General features: G+C 47.4%; 1 protein-coding gene across 1 annotated transcript; it reads right to left on the reverse strand.

Annotated features, from left to right (window-relative positions):
* Positions 1–82: 82 nt before the first annotated feature.
* frem3 (Fras1 related extracellular matrix 3) lies at positions 83–21,640 on the reverse strand. The gene is made up of 24 exons (XM_057037032.1): positions 16,487–21,640; positions 16,168–16,257; positions 9,814–9,960; positions 9,189–9,419; positions 8,987–9,112; positions 8,588–8,839; positions 6,532–6,681; positions 6,249–6,458; positions 5,943–6,140; positions 5,707–5,871; positions 5,429–5,611; positions 5,225–5,355; positions 4,666–4,824; positions 4,281–4,584; positions 4,080–4,211; positions 3,668–3,999; positions 3,361–3,553; positions 3,179–3,283; positions 2,517–2,644; positions 2,301–2,435; positions 2,026–2,152; positions 1,754–1,941; positions 1,529–1,675; positions 83–1,460 (listed from the first exon to the last, which is right to left on the reverse strand). Exons 1-24 carry the CDS (start codon positions 21,498–21,500, stop codon positions 900–902), a joined length of 9,408 nt encoding a protein of 3,135 aa, XP_056893012.1. The 5' UTR covers positions 21,501–21,640; the 3' UTR covers positions 83–899.
* Positions 21,641–23,091: the final 1,451 nt, after the last annotated feature.

Consider the following 23,091-nt stretch of genomic DNA (forward strand, 5'->3'; position numbering starts at 1 on the left):
GAAGAAAACAGTCTTTTATCTTCCTACGTGAAGTAGAAAATGTCTTTTTGAACATCACAAATAAACCTCTCCTTTTTTAAAAAACGTTTCAAGTGTGTTTATTTGGCAAAATAAGGCGCTCATTCAAAAAAAGAGGACATTTTTATTTTTTCTCACAACGGAACTCTCAATTGCTGCAGATGCCGTCAAAGCGCTGACGATTAGCACGCTAATATAGGATATGAATTTGATGCGCAGTTTTCAGGACATGATCCACAAAGCAGAGGAAAAAGTTCAATTCTTCAAGTTTAATACCTATTTCCTGCAGCCTTGCGTAGGTGCGTCCACATCGTTTTGCATGTGACGAGCCTCATCTGACCTGAAACGTGTCTTTAAAAAAAACCAAAAGCATCAAACGATTGAAATGAAATTTACAATCCCTTTCGGTCGCCAGCTGCAGGCGTTTGAAGGCACCGCAGTGAAATATAATTTACCAACATCATTGATCACTTTGCCATTCATTTAAGATTCAATTAACATTCAGTCCATTTCGCTCTCCACCAACCAAACTAATATAAAACAGTGAGTTATAGTCATAAAAATGGTAAATTAGTTAGATTTAACATGGGAAATTATTGGATAAAATTGAACGCTGGCTTTGCCGCGCTGTTTGTGCGCTAGCAAGTGTTTTTACAGCTTGGGAACCAGAGACGTGGTTGATGGGATTCTACCCACATCAGTACAATACATCACATCGGGACAAAACCAAAAGCAAAAAGCCTCCGAAACTCTCCGGGCGCTGCCATGTTGTGCTGCCCGCGGGTTTCACTGGGCTTCGGTCAGTGCTACAATCGTTGGGCTTTGAAGGCACAGTGGTTGAGGAGACATCAGTCTTTTTTGGGAGGAGCAGGCGTTCACATCTAGACCTCTGAGCTGTCTGAGCTGCTCCACATGCTCGCTGGGCCTTGGCTGTAGCCACTGTAGGCAGCAGAGGAAGACGCTGTGTAGGGGGGTAGCTGGGTCTTCTTCTCCCTCCTCTTGCGCCGCAGCAGTAGGATCACAATCGTGGCGACGATGCACACGAGGAGGACCAATCCCGCCAGGCCTACCAACATGGGGAGGGTGTAGGTTTCGGTCTGCTCCCTGCTGGAACCCTCCAGCTGGGGGCGCTCCAGGAAGAGGTTTTGGGTATGGGACCACGGCTGGCGTTGGCTGACCACCATTCTGTCAGTGCGGTCGAGAGCGATGTGCTGGATGTTGGTCCCTCGGTTGTTTTCAACACCTATGTCCTGGTTCAGAGACGGGTCCGGGAAAGCAGGGGCGGCACGCCGCTGCCGTTGGAGGGAGTCGCCTGGGTCCTGGACTGTGGAGATGCTGTGATGCAGATACTCTAAACTGCGTTTGCCAATGTGGCGATTGGCATTTTCCCTGGAGCGTACCATGTAGATGGTGTGGATGAACCATTCCCGGCCACCGGCCACCTGCAGAGCCAACACAGCTGAGCAAGAGTCTTCGCAAAACGCTACTGAATTAGGGGAGTCGCACAAACCTGGAACAGTGGATCCGATGAGAGCAGGAAGCCATCGGATCCTGGCTGTTTAACTAAAGACAGAGCTCCAGGGGTGTCTTGGGCCAGCGTGGCCTTAAAAGCTACATCGCCAAACGCTGAAGCTTGAGTCTCCGGCTGGGCTTTGTCCTGTGGACCCGCAAACAGCAATCAGAAATCACCTCCTCGCCATTTCTGGTTCCCACAACTCATACGAAGGCATCTTACCAGGATCTTGAATGTATAAAGAAGAGAAGGCGAATCTGCCAAGCAACCGTACTCCTGATTAGTTGGGTTGTACTTGGGAACGTAGCCGTCCGCACCGGTGCAGAGGAAGACTTTCTCAATGCCACAGGAGAAGGAGTCACCCAGGTTCTGGACCGGGTCCACCATCACGCGACCATAGATTGTTGAGCCTACAGCCGAGTTAAGAGGGAGTACTTAAACTTGGCTCGGGTGTAATGCTTGCTAATGTCCATTAGGTGGCAGTATGTGAGCACCTTCAGTGAACGCAGTATCGCTTCCTTCTCCGAAGCCCATTGATCCATCAGACAACCACAACTCCTTCTTGGACAGCAGGAACATCTGAGTGTTGAGGCTAAACTCTGCTGCAACTGGGTCGCTCACCTGGAGAAGACAGGAAGTAGATGGATTTTGTTTAGGTGTTGAGAGGTTTCTGGGATGTGTCTAACCCAGCAGTCACTAGGAGAGAAGCAGGAATGCAGCCCAGAGACATCTTTACATCCCATGTTAGACTTATGTCTGCAGTGCTCACCTGCTGGAAACGAATATCCATATCAAACGTAAGTGTCTCTCTTGGGCTGCAGACAGGAGGGATACTGAACTCCCTGTTTGGAGACGCAACGCAGGGCACCATCTTCACCGTGTAGGTCCCAGAGTAGTCTCGCACCTGGACGTCACGTAGGAAGAAAGATGATTCAGCTGTCGAGGATCGCCACACGTGGCGAGTTTATTCACAGCAGCAACTCACAGCAAAGTCTGAGACAAAACTCCACTGCTGCATGGGCTGGCTGTACGTAGGCTCGGTCCTGGTCAGGGAGAGGGTGAAAGTGAGCCCCGGGTGGTCCGCGCACATCACCACCGATGACACACCGCTTCCTGAAAACGCACATATCCTATCAAGCCAGACCTTTGTCCACAGTAGAGCTATAGAACATTTTAGGTTGACCTATGTGTTTCACTTGTTCCCTCACTGCAGGGTCAAAGGTCATTTCATTTGCTGAAATGACCTTTGGTACTTTCACACAAGAAGGAACCTTAATTTGGATCTCCAGAAATAGATGAAAGTGAGGAAATGGACTGCGCAGAAATCCGATAGCAGTTTGTGGTATAGAATGACCGCATTAGGAAGGCTTTGAATGTGTGGGCTGGCATGAATGCTACATAGTGGGGACCAGAGTACACAATTCACCTGCACTGTGTAGTGGGGACCAGAGTACACAATTCACCTGCACTGTGAGGACAGTTTGGGGATGTGAGGGCTTTTTGTGGTCTGGGACTTGGATTTATGGTTGAACTTAGAATCGGTATTATGGTAGGGTTAGACATTCAGTTTTACTTGTTAGGATAACACACGTGTGTGTGTGTGTGGTGTGTGTGTGTGTGTGTGTTGTGTGTGTGTGTGTGTGTTACCTGGGTGAGACATAACAAACTGTCCTCTGAAACGAGCCTCTGTTTTGAAGTTGACCACCAGCCGCCCCTCCTCATTTATCCGCATGCTGGTCGGGTACATGGCTCCTACAAGAAGACAGAACCAACTTACAGTCCAGTTCACAGAAGCACCAGCGGGGGGGTGCGGCGGACTAAGAGGGTACCCTGAAGCTCGGACTCGGGCGGGCTGCCGATGCCTTCCTGCCACAGGATGGCCGTGTCATACACAAAGGTGAGTTTGAGCTCTGACTGCAGGTCAAAGTGCTGCCATCCTCCCACAGCCACCGGAGAGTGGAAGACGTAGGACACAAAGAGGGGGACCCGGAGGGTGACGTAGGACTGGACCAGATTCAGAACCTAAATTTCAGGAGAAGAACAAGTTGTCAGTGAACTGGTATGATTCTATTATCTCTATAATGGTGAAGGTGCGATAATAATTTTTCTCTTGTTTTGCCTTTCGGTTCGTCCCACCTGTCCATCTGTGCCTATGGAGCCTCCGCATTCATTCAGCAGTTCCGACATGTCGTAGTAGCTGGTGAACTCCCAGAGACAAGCCTCTAAGTTGAGGTTTCTGTAGAAGCGCAGGGTGCTAGCCGGGCGCATATTTGCGTTGTACTGGTAGGGCGACGTATCGCCGATGATTTCAGGGTTCTTGGTGGCGTTGGTGATGAAGCCGTGGCCAGTCTGGATCTCGTTAAAGTCCAGCAGGTTGGAGCAGCGGTGGTTACCCACGCGGGTGCCGTCTGCACTCAGGGTGAGCTCAAAGTTTGACAGAGGTCTTGTGGAGATCACCGGCAACATGCCTGTGGAGCGTTACATGCTGGTCAAATCTCTGATCGCGTTCTTCTGTTTGACTGAGAGCAACGTGTTGGTGAGTGCTCACCGTCCATGTGCGGCATGGTCACGGTTAATTTAATGAGGTTGGGAAATTCCAGGTCATCTGGACCAGTGTAGCGGATCTTAGCAGAGAATGGTTCAGCACCCACGCTGCCTGGGATACGAGGCTGACACATACCTAGAAATAATCATCTGAGTTATCCCTGTGAACTCTAAACTGAGCGCGGCTGTCGCGGCGTGCACTCACCTTCCTCTTTGCTGATCACAACAATGGGGCTGGACAGCTCCAGACCGGCGTCCCCGTTGGCATTGAAGGCCCTTGCCGCACACTGAATTCTAGAACCTGCCTGGAAGTAAATTGAGTCCAAAGTGATGGACTTAGTGTTGGTGAAGAAGGTATTGGTGTCCACCTCCCTCATTGGGCTGGTCACTCCATCCGGCCCAGCGGGAGCGCTGACCAACCAGCGGTACTGGGTCAAGGTGTCGTTGATGTTCTCCGCAGAGCAGATGGAGGAGGTTTTATCAAAGTCCAAGTGTTTTGGGTTACAGGCCTGCGAGAAATAATGACGGAAATTCGATGAACCGGAAAGTCGGGCGTTAATCCAGCAGAGGAGCAGAAGTAAGACACTCACAGTCACACACACGACGGGGTATCCGTTGGGTGGGTGGGGCCTTTCTTTGGTTTTATCGGTGTCATCATACAGAAGGAGGGAAACCACCCGAGGGACAGCGGGGAAGGTCACGTCGGCCACACTGTCCATCTCTTCGATGTACACGATGGCCTTGTTCATCTGAGTGAAGAACAAGAAGACGACATTAGCCGACTCTCCAGACACACTGGACTTCCAAAATTCTTTATTTAAAATGCAATCATTAAACTTTTACCCTATTTAATTTATTGAGTAATTTTACGTCCTCAGCGTATGAGGTAAAACAGCAGTTATTAGGTGCCCCTGCTCTCTGGCACTGTTGGGACGTTCCTCCGAGCATCTCGTTCCAGTGGGAAAAGCTTTTTTTAAGACTGTACTTTAGGCGCACTGACAGCAATGCCAGCTGCTGCCTGGGCTATTTTCACACAGGCTGACATGACAGCGTGCACGTGTGTAGGTATGCAGCGCTGTACATGCAGGGCCTACCAGACCAGTAGACCACTGGTTTATATTTGCTAGCGCGTGTTTGCCTGTGTGTCACCTGTATTTCGGCCACCATGTTGTCATCAGGCTTCAAGTGCACGGTGAAGGCCTCCCTCATCTCTCTCTGACCGTCGTACAGGATGTCAATCTCCACCCAGTGTTCCTTCTCGCCCTCCTTGAACTCGATATCTTTGATGCAGAGAGATTTAATAAGAAACAATCAAGAGAATACACAGAGAACACTATGAACACTAGGTGTTACCTTCTGACAGTGGGTTGTAGTCATCCCCAGAGGTTGCAGAGCCATCCTTGGTGTGCACCCTCACCACTGAGAGCTTTGAGGTGTCCCCGAGCCTCAAGACAGGAATCTTCACTGTAGCCACCTCACCTTTAACCTGAGGTTCGCGAACACTGTACTTGATCTCAGAGAAACGAATGATGGGTTCTTAAAAAGAAGGACATTTTTAGTTGAAGTAAAATGTTCTCTTAAGACAAAAAAGCCTGGAACAGTAACATTTTGGATGTAGATATTGATCTTACTGTCTTTATCATCAGTGACAGTGATCAGCGCCTCTTTCTGCTCGCCAATCAACGCGCCGTATGGCGATTTGCTCTTGGCAGTTCCCAGAACGAGTCGGAACTCCTCCTTCTCTTCGTGGATGGAGTCGTCCATCAGGCCGACCACGCAGGGCTTCTCGGTTTCACCTGGACACAGTCAGCACCGTCAGCGCGCTCAACTGAGGACCGGAGATCTGAGTTTCAGATCTGTGCCTCACCTGGTAGGAAAGTGATGACTGATGCGTCGGTGTTGGGCCTCTCGCTGTAGTCCATCATGACCTGAGCGGAACCTTGGCGGGTGTAGCAGCGCACCGTGGACCTGACGCTAATGTCGCCACTGCGGTGCACTATGGCTTTGACCTCCCCATCAGACTCATCCACCTGATAATTTGCATCTTTAAACTGGACCTTTGGCACTGCCCAAAACAATTATTTTGTCATAAGAGGGTCTATTTTTACGATTCTGGGAATTATCAATACTGTTGCTACTTGTAGTATTTATGTTTGTTAGAACTGGCACTCACAGTCAGTAACTGTGTCGTTGATGGTGATGGTGGTCTTGCTCGGTTCTCCCAGCACAGCATTCATTGGCATTCGTAACACCAGGTCAAAGGTCTCGGGCCCCTCAAGCTCTGGCCGACCCAAATCGTCCAAGATGATTACCCGAAACGTCTGCATCGTCACTCCAGGTGCAAAGTCGAGGTTGCGGCTAATGCCAACGTAGTCTGATCCAGCTGAGGGGCGGGGATGGTAAGGTGATCCTCAGGAGTAGAAGACCAAACCAAATGCAGTCAACAGTATCTTTACCTTCTGCAGAGACGGGCTCGCTCTTTCTGGAGCGAACGGTGACGGTGGCCGTCTTGGATAGGTCGGTCCCCGTCCTCCATACCTTCACGTCGACATAGCCAGAGCTCTCATCCACAAAATATTCAGGTTCTTCAAAATACAGCGAGGGCTCTATGGGAAAGGCGGGTATGTGTGCATGTTTTATAAATCAACCACTCAAAGCTAACTGCACATGATCCACATATATAGTTATTGTGTTTTTCATATAATCTCATTTTATTAGAGGATACACTCTGGTTGCAATGACAGAGATGGTTATTTTGCTAATCCTGTAAAATGACATGCTTCTGTATTTTAAGTCAACGTATTTTGAATCTTTATGATGGGGTTTAGTTGGCACGAGCTGAGCGAAGACCCTCATTTCTGACTCAGCACAGGAAGAGAGCTGTCATCCCTCTTATCTCCTTCTCCTTCTCTTCTCTCCCTCCCACGCATCTAAAACTCAGACAGCTGTTTCTGGATCGGTGCCACCTGAAACACAGGGTGTGTGCTGTTGTGCGGGACGCTCTCTGATGACAGAGCGGCCGGCGAGCGGTGCGACGAGGGGCCGACGGCGTCACAGAGGCGTCCGCTCTCATAAACCTCTGTCGAGGACGAGAACCCGGGCTCTCTGAACACGCTGTCAATTCATCTCTCCTCGCTTCTCTATCTGGTGCTCTGGAATTCAGCTCCCTATTTTAGATTGTAGAGATTATCACCAAAACTTATATAAATCTAGTCTTTAATTTATTACATAGCATGTGCTTTTGTAGTACAGCGCCTCATTTTTCTTGCAATAAAGTTACTTTCTGCCTGAGTTGCGCGATTAGAACGGTCGGTTCTCAATCCACGTGGAACTGACTGACACAACAAGATGACTGACGCTCAGGGAAGAATGTCTGGCACACTTTCAATACCTTACGGATGCCAAACTGGCTGTTTACCAGCAAGGAGAAGTGGAGCTGGTGCCAACACAGCAGCCTTAAAGATCAGGGGGAGGAAGAGCCGGATAAATACAGTTACAATGGAGCTGCAATGCTGGAGAGAATCCAGCCCACAGACAGGCAGAAGGTTTTCACACACACACACACACACACACACACACACACACACGGTTTACGGCGGGATGTTATTTCAGGACCCACCAAGAAGTTTACCACAATGGAGTTTTACACTGAGGAGAGTTTGTCTTCTTGTCCTTAAAGTTCCCTCCTGTGTGAGTTTCAGGGTGTTTAACAGGAACTTTAGCAGTGTTTAACATAAAGGGACAATATTGCACTAAAGGGGAGTAAAAAACATGCCAGTCATTTGGATTCCAATAGCCCCCTCCCACCCTTCTCCACCTGCCTTTCGGTTCTTCAGTACAAAGGGGTGCCCTCTGTGTCCACCCCCCCGTTTCCCCCGAGCCGCAACCGAATGCCAACAAGGACAGGGGTCACTCCAGGAGCACAGTGGGGCTTAAATCCCTTTTATCTGTCAGGCAAGAGTGTAAAACATCCAGCGAGGCCTTCCATTTTCCTCTCAACACCTGGCTATTGTCAGAGGGATGCAGGCGGGCAGGCTGCGGTGGATAAGTGAAGCAGAGTGTAGCAACACAGGAGTCAGACCTTGGCACAGGGAGGGTAATGGACCTGCACACTCTGTAAAGCCATGGGGGCAAGTGCCCTATCCAGGGCTTTAGTTTTGGCGACTCTATAGTGTGCTGTCTGTTCACCTTAATGGTGTGTGGATTACAAAAATGATAAAGCAGAGCATCAAGGATGATCCTCACCTGCCACCACAATGTCCTTTGGCACTGTAAACATAGCATTTGATGCTATTCTTCCTCAACTACTCCAAATAATGAATTATTCCAAACACTTCCATGAAGAAATAAACAAAAAATGGGGCTTCTTTCTTGGGAAAACAGCAGACATGAGACTATATCAATGCTAATCTGTCAACAGCATCTATTTCAGTGAAATGTTGAGGGGCCTGTTGCTACATTTGACAACATTGGTGGTTAATGATGACCATTACAGGCAAAAGCTCCACTCACCATCATCACTGTCTGCAAGGATGGTAACCCTGGCAGTCGGGAAGCTGGCCCCCACCTGGCCGCCCATGGGCATGCTGAGGCTGACGTTGAAGCTCTCGTCCTCCTCGTAGAGCGAGTCGTCGATGATAATGACCCGACAGAGCTTCTCTCGCTCGTCCTTGTCAAAACGCAGCACACTGGTGTGGTCCTCAGGTCGGGTGATGTAGTCCGAGTAGGACAGCACGGTGCTGGGTATGGTGCCAGTGGCCGTGGCTGAGGGATTGTTGGAACAATAGGAGATGATGTTCAATAGATCAGTAGTTTCCCCTTTGACCAATGGTAATCTGTTCCACTGCCGCAGCTCTTGGGGTTAAAATCTACCAGTGAATCTGGCACCAGACTGGAAGCAGATTGTCTCACCTTGTTGAGTGTAACAGACAACCATGAGTTCCTGGCTCGCGTCGCCGGATCGCTGCACCGGCACCAGCAGCTCTCCGATATCCTCCTCAATCCTGAACTCTGCTTGAGTGATGAAGACAGTCGATTCTGTTTTGGAAGCGATACAACCGATCAGTGATTCTGACCTTAAAAAGAATAAATTCCCTGACTATATGTTTGTTACCATCGCCAGGATCCACAATTTCAACGGTTGCGGTTTGGGGGAACTCCAACAGAGCCATAACTGGGTCTGACAACTGAATCTCAAAGGTCTCCGAATTCTCAAACTGCTGGTCAGCGAGGATCTTCACCTTCCAGGTCGCTGTGGTCTGGCCCGGGTTGAACTGGACCTGCTTCTGGGCTTTGCCACGGAAATCTTTGTCTTTCTTTGCAGTTCCATCTACAGTTGCGATACCTGAAAGGAAATTTTGTTCTCAGTCAGACCTCCACACAGGCAACGAATTTTACTGCCCCTCGTTACTCTTAATGACTTGTTAACTTCAGGTTTTCCTCGCCGTAATTATGGCGTTGTCTCCAAGAGTTACTGGGATGGAGCTTTAATTGGAGAGAATTTAAATGAGACAGTTATGAACTGACATTTAATAGCAAGGGTGGCCTTTGAAAATGCACATTAATAACACAATACCTGCAGGGGGGAAAAGCAAAATGGGTAATAATTCTCGTTAAATTGTCAGTTTTATAAGGCCATGTGACTTGCCGTCATCATGTTTCATAGGTGTGTTTTACTAATGCCGGCAGAAGGCAATGCCTGATGTGTAAATGAACACGTACACAAGTTTCACACTTACTGACAAATGAGGTTTCCCCCAGAAAACCTCTGCGTTTCAGTGTCACCTCCAGGAACTTGGCATCTTCATCCACTACATAGTACTCCCTCTCCAGAGAGATCCAGGCCCAGTTGAGCCGGAATGGCTGCGGTTTAATTTTATTTCCACCTAAAAGGCACAAAAGGAAGGCTCCTGAATTTGAATAGAGCTTCATCTGCTGCAGAGGAAATGAGCCTTTTTGTTCCAAAACTGTAATTAACTCCAGTCTCAATGAAACAAAGGGCCATTTCAGAGTAACGAGAGGAAACCTGATCACTTAACGAGGTCTTCCTTAAATTTCTCTTCACTCAGATGTGATCTGATATGTGTTGTGGGATTTATTGTTGCTTCAGTGAGAGTTCAAACAGCAATGGCAGACACAGAAAGTTGTGTATCTTTGATTTAGCACATTCTTTATCACCTGTGACAGAGGCTGTGGTCATAAAACACACATGTGAACAAAAGCCTGGATGAGAATCACCTAAAGCTCAAAGGCACCAGCCACTGATCCATAACTTTAGCACCAAATCTTTCCTTAATCCTCGATATCTCATGACTCATATAATCCCTCAACCTGTCAGATCTCTTTTGCCGGTTGACTTTATACAGGCTGTGTTGGGGATTTTCGAGATTATAAGCGCTGACACTTTTTTCCCTTAAACAACCGCAGCAAAAAGGCCCAGAAAGCTCAGCCCGTCGGCGAGGCGCGGGTAGTGACCTGTGACTTTTGATGTGACGTGGGTCAAGCTCAGTGGGTTTGTCGGAGCGGGGGCATCGGAGAGGGCTCCTTCTTTAGTCTCACACGGCTGCTCACAATGACAGCAGCCCCGTCGACCTGATAAAGACTCTTAGAAGCGTGAGGGGAATTTCACCAGGTCACAAGAAGCACGCAGCAGTTTGCTAGCAGAACGGTGTATTTTTCAGAATAGTTTCATTTTTACTACACAGAATTTCCTGAGGGGAACAAGCGCAGTGACCAGGGTCAAGCAGCTTCTCCAAACAATGGACCAGCATTGGGTTCAGCCTGAAGAGGCTGCAGTCTTTATGCTGTGTGACTTAGGAGAATGAAAACATTTGGGGGGAGAGTGTGGGCAGCAAGAATGGGAAAGGGGCCACATCCTCAAACCCACATGTCAACACTGTGACAAAATAGGCCCAATCCAAGGAACCTATGCAGGACATAGAACATAAAATAGAACTTGCAACATGACAAAGATATCCTTTTTATAGTGTGGAAGCACCCTAGATAACTGTTTTTTGGAAACAGGTAAATTAATTAATTTTCCCAGATTTTTTTCAAATGATTGAGTCATTTTATTGTCGTCAGTAGACGACTGGTGAGGGGACATCTGCCATCGTCCTGGGTGGGTTTGTTCCGTGTGCTCGACAGGTGCTGAGCAGGTAGTACAGGTTGTTACTTTTCTCCTGGATAATTACAGCCAGCATTGCTAAAAGTGGCCCTTTTGCAGACGACTCTGCTTTTTTTCTCAGACTTTCTCACACATACTCTGAAATGAGCCTCAAACAGGGTCAAACGGGATTTCTAATCAAAGATGTCTCCGTCTCCATGTGGACGTGCTCTGATTATGTGCAGCAGAGTGACAGCTGTGCTCCCCGCCCCCGATCCCACGTTCCCTTCCCTCCATGTTGGCTTTGTTCAAAGGCTGGATGGACAACTGAGGGGGACAGCAGGCCACCGTCTGGGTGGGCCCGACCTGCACCATGGCATGCCTGCATATTGTTCGCAGCCGTGATTCCCGAGACGGGAATCGCCCGATTCCCCGGCTTCTATTGTGGACGTCAGGCCCCCAAGGGCAGGGCCAGTCCTCACAGGATGCACCAGCCAAAAATAACCAAAAACCCAACTAAACACAGCTATCCCCCTCTACCCCCAACTTGAGCATATTATGGCCTGAATTTCCCCACATCAGCGTCCTTTGACAGCACATTCTTCTCCGGCTCGTTTACACAGCAGTGCTGCTTGAACCATACATAGATACAGTCACGAAGTGGGTCGGGCTGCAAATGACGGGACAAGAAGGCCAATACAAGGCTTTGACATTAGCCAGCAAGGATGATGCAAGGAGGTGCAATAAGCTAAGAATATCCTCATCTAGTGTCAGGCATCACCCTGTCCTCATTAATCATCTTCTTTTAGATGCTGTGTGTGTGTGTGTGTGTGTGTGTGTGTGTGTGTGTGTGTGTGAGTGTGTGTTTACAGTAAATGCAAACATATAGATAGCCAATAAAACATTAAAGCATAGAAAAAAATCAGAAATTGTAGCTTCTTTTTTGTCAAATGCTCATGTTAGGAATAGAGTCTGATGATAGATTATTAATCGTACCTTCTGGACAGGCGCAGCATGCGGTGTAATCGACACAGCGAAGTGGTGAGATAGTGAAGGATGTTATAAATCAAACTCTTGGCAGGGCCTGACAGCAGTAATAAGCATTAGTGTTCATTAGGAATATTTTTAACATCGGCATGTGTGATGACACCCTGAAGATAAAAAGGGAAATGTTGTTGTTGCTATGACTAGCAGCACGCTTCACACTGACATTGGTGCAAGGACATAATGTCTATTTAACGCACAATATGTTGAGTTTCCTGAAGTATTTCTGAAAATAAAACGTTGTTTGAGGAATGTAGAAGGCTGTGCGAGCAGAGAATTTGTGCCAATGGGTGATCCTTTGAGTGACGGTCTAAGAAGAGAGACCAATTAAAGGCCTGTTGTGTGTCTGCAGCAAATGAAGCCAAAGGGATGTTTTACACATCTGGATAATAACAGGATGAAGTGGAAACTTCTTAACTATTATATTCACCTCAGTGGGGTGGCAGCAGAATAACGTACAGTGGGTGCTGATTGAAAGTGCCTCGTTTCTAATACCATAAACTAGTGGGTACCCGGACCTCAGAACCCACAATAAAACAAAAGAGAAGGAGGATTTCCACCTCTGTCGATGATGTAAAGAACAAATCTACTACAATTTTATAAATATTTGACTTAATAACTGAGCAGATTCCAACAGATTCTGCTATGATAGGCTTCTTTCATGTGACAAATCTTTAGGGGTTGTCACGCCAAGTCGCAATTTAGGCAAAAGAAGAAAAGAAAAGGAACGTAAATAAATGAGTGACAACTTGACCACATTGACATTCGAGTGCAGATGAGAATATCCCAGGAGCTATACATCATAACCCTCCACCCCGGCAGCTCCTCAACCGCAATAATTCAGCAGAAGATACAAAAGACCAGAAAGACGGAAAAATAGCCACCAGAAAGGGAAACCGAAGGTTAGAATAAAATGATGATAGATAAACGCAAAAAAAACAGCTGAGACATTTAAAAGTAACCAAAGAAAAGAAAGAAACATGAAAGAATGGTAAGGAGGGAGAGGAAGAGCAGACTGGGCCTCGGCTTTAGTGACATGACCCCGACGGTGACACCAGGAGCCAGTAAATCTCCCGGTGACTGTTGACATTGGTGTCATGTACGATCCCACAACACAGCCCGGAAGTCTGGGTGTAACATGGCAGGGACAGCATGCAGCCGCCCGGATCCTAGCGTTCTTCTCAGAAACATGTATCTCTGTCAAAGTGAGTGCTGACACTCATTTTCGGGCACTCTTAGCCTCACTCTCCTTGTGGCCCGCGTTTGCAGTGGACTCCAGGTTATCGGGCAATCTGGGATTGGCTTGGATTTCTGCGACACAGGCAGTGGGTGACAGGGGGGTGGTGAAAGGGGATCCCCCTGGTGCCTTCCCACTGGCATACACACACCTGTCTGTGCAGGATACCACTTCACTTCCAGGCCCTGCTCCGTCTGGAGTCTGGAGGCTCCAAGCAAGTGCATTCCTCTCCCGGCTCTGTGCGATCGCATAACACACAACCCACTAAGGTCTGTGATCCCCCGCCCAGCGCTGCAAGAACATATTGTTACGATAGGAAAAGAGACTCGGTCTACTTTATCCAAATGCAAAGGCTCTTTCCTTGTTCTCCTTTTTTTTCTCATGTTAATCAGAGAACTTTCATTAGCTCTGCTGCGAAATCTGAAGCTCTCTCGCTAAGGTCGGGAAGGCTGCGCAGCTTTTCTGAGGACAACCGGAAATCCAGCTATCTTGTTAAGATATATTACCGCTGTTTTAAGACAAGAAATGATCATAAATGTTTCAACATTTCCATCAGCAGGAGGACCTCTTACGCTGGGGGTCACAGGGTCACCTTTGACGGACAAGGAGGCATGAGAGGTGTGTGTCTGCTTGTAAAAACAGCTATTTATTACTGCGCTATGCCAAACAACAAGCAGCCAGAGGGTGTTTCTGACCTGGTCACCAGAATGCAGGCCGTTGCCTTTAAACTGGAATTTCCCAGCAGACAAACAGAACATTACAAGCTGAGCTACACTTTGTTTACGAGTTCACCTTCAAGAGTTCTATGGATTCTGTGAGAACGGATGTCCTGTAACAGCCATTTGATGCTATTTAATTAAATGAAACATGTTTGGTCTGATTGATAAGCAGCCAATTCCACAGATCTGATTGTGCGCTCAGGACTCACAATGAGACTGCAGAATGTGTCTGGACTTGACACAGCTCCACTTTCACCACAGAGTCAGGAATGTAACCAATGACCAGCAGGTCCAGATCAAAGAATTCACTGTGAAAGGACGCGTCGACTCCAGTCCTTTCTTCTCTACATGCTAATGCTGCTTCGGATGCAGCACTTCCTGTCCTCTGATTGAGATTCCCAGTGTCTGCAGATAAATGATGCAGCATTACTGAGGTGAGGTCACGGATGTGGAACAAATGTATTTGTTGCTGTGAGTATTTATCACTTGTGAACAAGCATCAGTCTTGTACGTGTACTAACAGGTAAAGCTTAAACACCGCAGAGTGCCTAAAGCAACTGCCCAGCAGTTACTTCCAAAAAACAAGATCACACTTAAACACTCCAGACGATTGATTTAGCCAAATGCTTACAAAAAGTCTTTGCCACTTAATGACCATGGTAGTCATTTTATAAAAAAAGCCATAATATAGATTAATTCATCATTTCAAGCGCATGAATCCTCATCACACCCCAGGCACTGAAAAAAAAAACAACCGAGAAGGGAGATTTTCAGGGGATAATCTCAGAAGCAAATCACTGAGGACTGTTTTGCTTCTCAAAGCCCACCTACTTAGATGGATCAACAGATAGAGAGCTAGAGTGACCATCAGTTTTCCTTGACCTGTCCCTGCTTGTCCATAAGCAAGCTGTCTCCCCCCGGGAGTCACCTCCCCAACACCCCACTTGAGCAATTCCCTTCTCAGGATGAGTTGATTTGGTCCATTTTTCAAACTTTTATTCTGCATGTTTGTCCCTGCTGTGTGTGTACGCTCTGTCTGTCATATAATACATGCGCTACCAGTCATGTTCATGCCGTGTGTGTGCCGCCGTTCAGAAACAGTGTGTTGTGTCCGTGTCTGCTCCATCACTCCTGGTTCGGTGCCAAAGCTAAAGCAGCAGAAAAAGCTCCACACTAAAGAAACTGTTGAGCTAATTGAAGCCTTACCTTCACATCTGGTGGCTAAACTTCCATTTATAGGCAGAAAAGTCAACTAACCAGGTCTCATGCAGGCACAAAATCAAGGCACAATCCAGCACAACTCAATTTCCAGTATTAAATAATAGAATCTGTTTTAGTAATGACCAACTTGTAAGGGTTACAAAACATTTAACTGCACTGGCAGTAATTGACAAAGTGACAAGAGGTCCCATTTCAGGGAATAATAATATCTAAAACCCAACTTTGCTATGGTCTTCAGGGAAAATTACAAGTTTTAAAGTTGTCTTTACAATAAAGCCTCATGAACAGTGGTTGGCTTTGCCCCACTTCAATCTTACAGGTCAGGACTGACCAGGTTCAAGTCAAACCTAAATATGTTTTGATTGAAAATGGTTCAAACTGAATACCTTTCACACAAAAGATCAAAGATAAATCTGAGAGCACGGGAAAGATCCCAGGAAAAAGATTCTATTGTTCTTAAACAACGCGTTTTGGAGCGCGAGGTGGCCCCACCTCTTCCACTGTTCTTCATCAGTGTTAAGGACCCTTTGACCCCTTTAAACCTGGTACTCTTTCCAAAAAAAGAATCAGTGGCTCCATACTGGTTGTCATGGCCAGCTGCCTTAAGTCTTTGTGATGCAAACACTTGGGAGACTGACGGAGCAGGAAGTTTGAATTTTGAAAAGCCATGAAAGACAGAAAACGTCTGAGGACTGGGGGGGGGGGGGGGGGGGGGGGGTGTCGGTGTCAGTTCACACAAGTATCTGAAACAACAATGGAGTCTTACCACTGTCCTCAATCGTAAAGTAGAATATATCACTGGTGGCGTTGCTCCCATCCACCAGCACATAGCAGATCTTCATCTCATTGATGTCAGCTGTTGGTGTAACCGTCAAAGGTACAGAAATGTTAGTCGTATAAGTAATTGGTGGAACGAATGACAATTAAAACCACTTTTACAGCTGCAAATTATAGCCCATAGGAGGCACTGAAATTGCTCAATAAAGGGAAATATCTTTTGAGAGTAGTTACAGACCTTACTGTGTTTTTGATTGCTGACCCTCACATTTCTTACTCAATGGTCCAATTGTTCAATAGCTGCTTACCTTGAGTGAAGGTCTTTATGCTGTCATTGCCCAGCGCCGTGTTTATGATGAAGCCATGCAGAGGAGCCTGGGCCACTGTGTATTTCAGGACCTTCTGGTTACTGTCGCGGTCCTCTGATCGAAGGGCTTTACTGGTGATGAGGAAGCCAAGGTGGCCCGTTTGGAGGACCTTCAATGACCCGGCAGCTTTGTTGACCACAATCTGGGGCACCCCGTTATCAACAGTGTTGATGCGTATTTTCATCATCTGGGGCTTGCGCGTCTCATACACAGTGTCAGGAAACACATAAAAGTTGGCGTGGGTGCCGTCTGTCACAGTAAAGGAGAAACTGTCTTCGTTGTTCTCGGTACCGTCGTGCTTATAGCTGATAAGGTTGTCATTCAGGTCCTGCTGGGAAAAGCTTGTGATTACTTTGCTGTTGTTGTAGAGCAGCTGTCCGTGCATCGGCACCTGGGTGACTACGAATCTCAACAGAGTGTCTGGGGTGTCCCGATCCTCCGCTGTCAGCTCGAACGGCGTGATGAGCCTAGTTCCTCCCTCCTCCACAGCCAGCTTGTTTATTGTTACGACAGGTTTCTTATTATCGACATCAGTGATGGAAACTCTGAAGGTTCGAAAGACGGGATTGTAGCCGTCTGTCACCTCGAATTCAAAGCTGTCCATTTTTATCTCATCATCGGAGGTGTGGATGTAGTAGATCTTGTTTCCGGCCAGCTGCAGTTGGGTGAAGGTGGATATGGGCACACCAGGATGGTCCGTGCTCTCTAAGTGGCCTCTGATTGGGGCCCGTGTGATGCTAAATGTGAGGTACTCATCGGGGCTGTTAATGTCAGTGGTGCTGAGGAGGTCAGTGGTGAGTGTGACTTTCCCGCCTTCCTTAAGAGTAACACCTTTGTTGATAACATTGGGAAACACCATGTCGATGGTACCGATATTGATGTAAAAGTAACGGTCGATTAGGGGATTGATGCCATCAGTGACATCAAATTTCAGCAGGTCTCGGATTCCCTCCTGGCCTGTGTGCACATACTGGATAAGCTGGTTGTCGATTTCCTCCTGAGTGAAGTTCATCCCTAATGTGATGTTGCCCAAAACGTCGCCGGATCTGCTGATTCGTTGAAGGTACCCCTGGCCTGGACCGTAACGCATGATGTAGATGAGTTCTTTGTCCTCAGAGTCAAGATCAGTGGCTTTCAAAACCTTGCTGCTGATGACTTTGGTCTCTCCGATCTCGACATCGAGGCCATCGTTTATAGCCATCCTCGGTGTCTCGTCGTCGATGGGAATGACCATGACAAGAACAGTTTTCTCCACATGGTGTTTGCCATCAGAGAGTCTGATTTTGAAGCTGTCTTCTTTTGTCTCTGAATTATCATGTTCATAAATGATGTTGGACCCCTCCTTGATCTGTTCAATGCTGAAGTTCTCCACTGGGACTGTGCCTGTGCTGTGCTGCTGAACTATTGTTCCATGTTTGGGATTTTGGATTATCTCAAAGTGCAGCTCGTCCCCGGGGATGTCGCTATCCGCAGCATTCAGAATGGGCGTGTCGATGACCAGACTCATGCCTTCCATTACCACAAACTCACGGATAAAAATCTCAGGCGTCTCGTCGTTGGCTGGAATAATAACGATGGGGAAGAAATGGCGGTCAGAAAAGTTGATACCATCTGAGCAATGGAAGGAGAAACGATCTTCGACAGGCTCCAACCCTTTGTGGATGCTTTGGACATAGTAGACATGACCAAGGGTGACATCTTTAATGCTAAAGGCAGTGATGGCTGTCCCTGCCCTGGATTTCTCGGACCCGGTAGCCGGCGAGATGTTCTCCACATATCCAGATGTTGGCTGAACTACAATTGTGCACAATATGTCATCAGAGTCAGTGTCAATATCCTCAGCTTGGATGTGGTCCACGGTAATGACATTCTTTTCCCCTTCCACAACAAGAAACTGCTCTCCAACATTGACAATCGGTGGAATGCTGTCAACAGGAAGGATGGTTACATGAACCGTCACGCCCTGGACCTTGTTTCCACCAATAACCCACTGATCTGACAAATCAGAAAGGGTAAGGTTGAAGGCGTCGTGCTCTTTGACTGGCCCGATCTCACCGGATGTGTGAGCATACACCACTAAACCATTGATTAGATCTTCCTGGGTGAATCGCTCAGCAGGGATACCCTTAACCAAGATCTCGCCAAGCTTCGGCGGCTCTTCAACAATGAAAGTGAGCAACAGGTCATCGGTGTCTTCATCGTGCCCTTGAATCACGTTACTTGTAATCTCCGTCGCTCCGTTCTCCAGTACATCGATGGACGCTCCGAGCAGACCTTCAGGGAGCAGAATACTGGGTTTCTCATCATCCACCAGCTCAGTGTTGATTTTAATGGTGATGGGAACCTCATGAAAACCATCGCTAACATCAATCTTAATAACGTCACTGACCGACTCCTCCCCGCTGTGGATATAGGCTATGCGACTGTTAACGATATCTTCCAGTAAAAAGGTTTCCCCAACTGTCATGTCAATCCCTAAATACTGAAGGTGCCCATGCGTAGGAACCTGGGTGACCGTGAAGACGATGTTGTTGCTGTCAGTGTCGGTGTCTGTGACGTACAACTCATTCCTAGTAATGACAAATGTACCTCGCTCTGTGACAGAGAACCCCTTATTAGCGATAACTGGGGGTTTATTGTCTACTGGCTGCAGGAAGATGGTGAAGAGACCATCTGCAGTGTTACCAGCACTGTCCTCAACAATAAAAGTAAACTGAGCTACTTTTGGAGTGATTCCCAACTCTTGGTCTGGAGGCTTGTAAGCTACTTTGTGGTGATTAACTTGGGCCTGTGTAAACTCTGTAATTACGATGTCAGGGCTGTCAGTCAGCACAATTTCGCCAAGGGGGACCGGGTGGTTCTCATCTGTGTCAGTTGGCGACTTAATGATTGTGTATTTCAGATCTCTGTCATCTGAATCTAAGTCAGAATAGCATAAGAATTTCTTCTTTAGTGGCGTCAGCTCATACTCCTGTACAGTCATGTGGAGCGTGGTGCCTGGGACGAGCTCCGGCGCCAAGTCATCAACAGGGTGGATCTTGACAGTGAACTTGTGTTCGCCGGACTGATTAGGCGGATCGTTATCATCTTGAACCCGGAACACAAACTGGTCAATCACGGTGGTGGTGCTGTGTGGTCCGGTGTGACGATAGAACAACTTTCCCTCGAGAATGTCCTGCTGAAACCATTCAGTCACCACCTGCTCAAACATGTCATCCGCCTCGCTGTACTTCCAATGAGACGGGTCAGAAGGAGGCTCCACTTGCTTCAGCAGGAGCTCCCCTGCAGCAGAATAAGGTGTTTCTAAGAAAAACTTTATTGTAGAATCTTCTGAATCAATGTCTGTTGCACTCAGGATGAAGGGAGAGATCTGCATGACTTCATTCTTAAACAGCACCAGGCCGGTGTTAGCGTTGATGATGGGGGGCTCATCATCGGTCGGCGCGATCGTGATGGGGAAGAGAAATTCAACCTCATTGGTGCCATCTGTCATTCTAAAAATAATATTGTCGCTGTAAGTATCACTGCCATCATGCTGGTACACCACAATACCTGCATCTAGGTCGGCAGGGGTGAAGAATTTCCTGCGAGCACCGAGCACAGTCAGCTCCCCGTGCTTTAATCCATCCACGACAGTTATTCGCACATCTTCCAGGTTATCCTCATCGCTAATCTCTAAATTGAGAGAACTGGAGAGAGCTCGTGACTGCCCCTCAAACAACAGCTGTCCGGTGTTTCTGGTCGCTACAGGAGCCATGGTGTTCATCGGCTTGACCACAATCATAAAGGCAAACGTGTCAGACACAGCTCCGTCGGTATCTACAACTTCAAGCTCCAGCTGGAAAATCCTCTCTACCTCAGAATCTTCCGAGGGGGGTTTGTAAGCTATCTTGAGATCCTTGATGTCTCTCTGAGAGAAAGAGGTGACGGGCAGGTTCTGATCATCAGTGCTGATAATAAAGCCATGCTGGGGGCTCAGCGGGGTTGTGATGTTGAAGATTAAATCATCTGGGTCGGATTCAACATCTTCAGCTGCCAGCATGTCACTGGTGATAGCTGTCATCACAAACTGATCAACCTCCATCATCATCATGGCGACAAAACTGGGTTTGGGCGCAGTGTTTTCTGACCCCTCCCTAATTCTAACCAGCATTTGGAAATGCTCTTGGATTATAATGTTGCCTTCATTGTCCTGCAGCTCTACCAGCATTGGGATATAGTCTCTGTTTGGTGATTTGCTTGTAGCTGTGTGCTTGTAGCGAATGCCCTGTTTTACAAACTCATCACAGTCAATCATCCGGCCATTGGAGGGATTATTTAAAAGCACGCCATACCTGGGAAGGCCTCCTTCGCCGATCAGAGTGGCGATCTTACACTGTGTCACGCCGTCCTCAAAGGAATACTCCAGAGCCTTTTTATCAATAGGGTTGCTGTCGCCTTGAAGCTTTTCAACATTGAGTGGAATATTCCGAGTGATGATCTCGAGCTGCCGGAAAACCACCTCCACTTCCAGCATGAACGGGACGATGAGTGTGTCCGTCTGGGTGTCGTAACGCAGCTGCAGCTTCACGCGATCCCTGCTGGGGCTCCGGGCTCCGAAGTGGGTGTATTTCACATCTTCCGGTCCGAATAAACAAGGGAACCTTTTCGGGGTCAGCATCCCAGGTTTCTGGGACAGTGGGTCATTGTCCAGAACTGTGATCTGGCAGCGATCGCCAGGCTGCGTCTCTGTTACCAGGTCATTCACAGGGTCCAGAAACACGGACCGGCCAATGGGCACTCTGATTCCATTGTTTGCAATGATAATGCTGTCTTCATTAGCTCCAGGTCTGTGCTGATAAAGGTGAGCTGGGTCAAACGGATCAGCATCTACTGAGACAAAAGAGAGAGCAAAGGACAGAAGCAGGCATCTCAAAACTCCCCAAAGTGGGAAACCTTTCAGACAACCAGCCATATCCACTGCTAGGTGCCTTGTGTTTTATTGTACAAGTCAATGGGAGCAGGTAGATGTCTCTGTCCAGACGGAGAAAAGAACATGGAAAAGTGACCTCTGATGAGCCTCCCAGTGTCTGTGTGGCCACACAGAGACACAAGTGTGGCAAATGCTGCAGGACCCTGCAGGTAATAATGAAACAGTAGACACGGACACAGGCTCCTCCTGCTGACAGCCCAGGGAGGGAGCCTCCTGCCCCCATGGCTAATTTAAGATAGTCCATTGGATGAGACTCTGAGGCTCCCTCCAACAACACCCACCTTCCACTCCCTTTTACTACTGTGTATGTGTGTGTGTGTGTGTGTGGGGGGGGGGGGGGGAGGGGGGGGGGGGGGGGGTGTCCCCCATACACTGCAGCAAAGTTAATTCGGTATAAACTGACATTGTTTAACTCTCTCAACATTTTAATCCCTCTACATTTAAGAACATTTAAAATCATTTTGGCTGTATTTGGTCACTTACTATACATTTCCAACATTTGATTTCACACTGTTGTGCTGCGAATCGAAATGTTCAAAACTGTCACATGAATGGGAATAATAATAATTTGATTCTGCCAAAAGACGGGCAATAATCTGACATCAGCTGGGTGGACAGGTACAGCAGAGCCCAAAACACTTTCAAACCAGAGTTTTCCTCCTTCATTTGCTTCACTTCCTACAATTATGATTTTTTTTCCTTTTGGGTCCAATTGAAAAGTGTTTTGAGGATTTTATTTCACAGGTTTGACTCCGACTGCACCTTCCTGCAGTCTCGCTAGATACGGTGCGAATGTGAGAATGTGTACGCGGTGTGGCGCACAAGGTCGCGTTAAGATAAAAATACCTAGTAGCCTTTTATGGATCATCTTTTGAGTCGAGCCCGACACTCGATGAAGTGATCCCCACACATTGCTGAAGCATTTTCACAGTTATTAATAATATACACTCATTTACTGATCTTTTTTTTTCAAATAATAAGTTGCTGAAAGAGGACTTCAAGTTAAAAAAAACCACTAGATGGTGTCAAATTTGATCCTGCAATTTTTTCCCCTTTTAAACAGACCTGTAATCTCTCTTGCGGCTTACTGGACAAGATAATGTCTTTAGGGACACTGGGCAACCTTCCTCCAAGTGTGGGTCAAATAGCAAAGATGCCAGATGCATCCAGGCATTCAGTATCACACTTTTCACTGCATCCCCTAAATACAGCTCCCCTTACTCACTTGACAGGCCAGGAATAAAAATGGGGCACACAACGTGAGGTATAACTATAGAAACAAACACGGGCTTTTCATACCAGGTTACTAGTGGATTTTACTCACATTCTTCCAATAGATGAAGAGAGCACGGTAAAAATAAAGTCTGTGAATCAAACAGAGATCAGAGTCATGACGCTAATATTAACTCATGAGTCAAAGGGAGTTACTAAGGAAAACAACCATTAAATGCGTCACTCCTTGTCCGAATTGACGGCGTCCATTAAGCCATTAGTTCGGCTCTGTCCAATTTGGACATTAAAGGAGCGACATGGCTTTAATGAGTGTCACAGATAAACAGAGAAGGCTTGGGTT

Source organism: Takifugu flavidus, chromosome 6, assembly GCF_003711565.1.
Source record: "Takifugu flavidus isolate HTHZ2018 chromosome 6, ASM371156v2, whole genome shotgun sequence".
In the NCBI taxonomy this organism is placed as follows: Eukaryota; Metazoa; Chordata; class Actinopteri; order Tetraodontiformes; family Tetraodontidae; genus Takifugu; species Takifugu flavidus.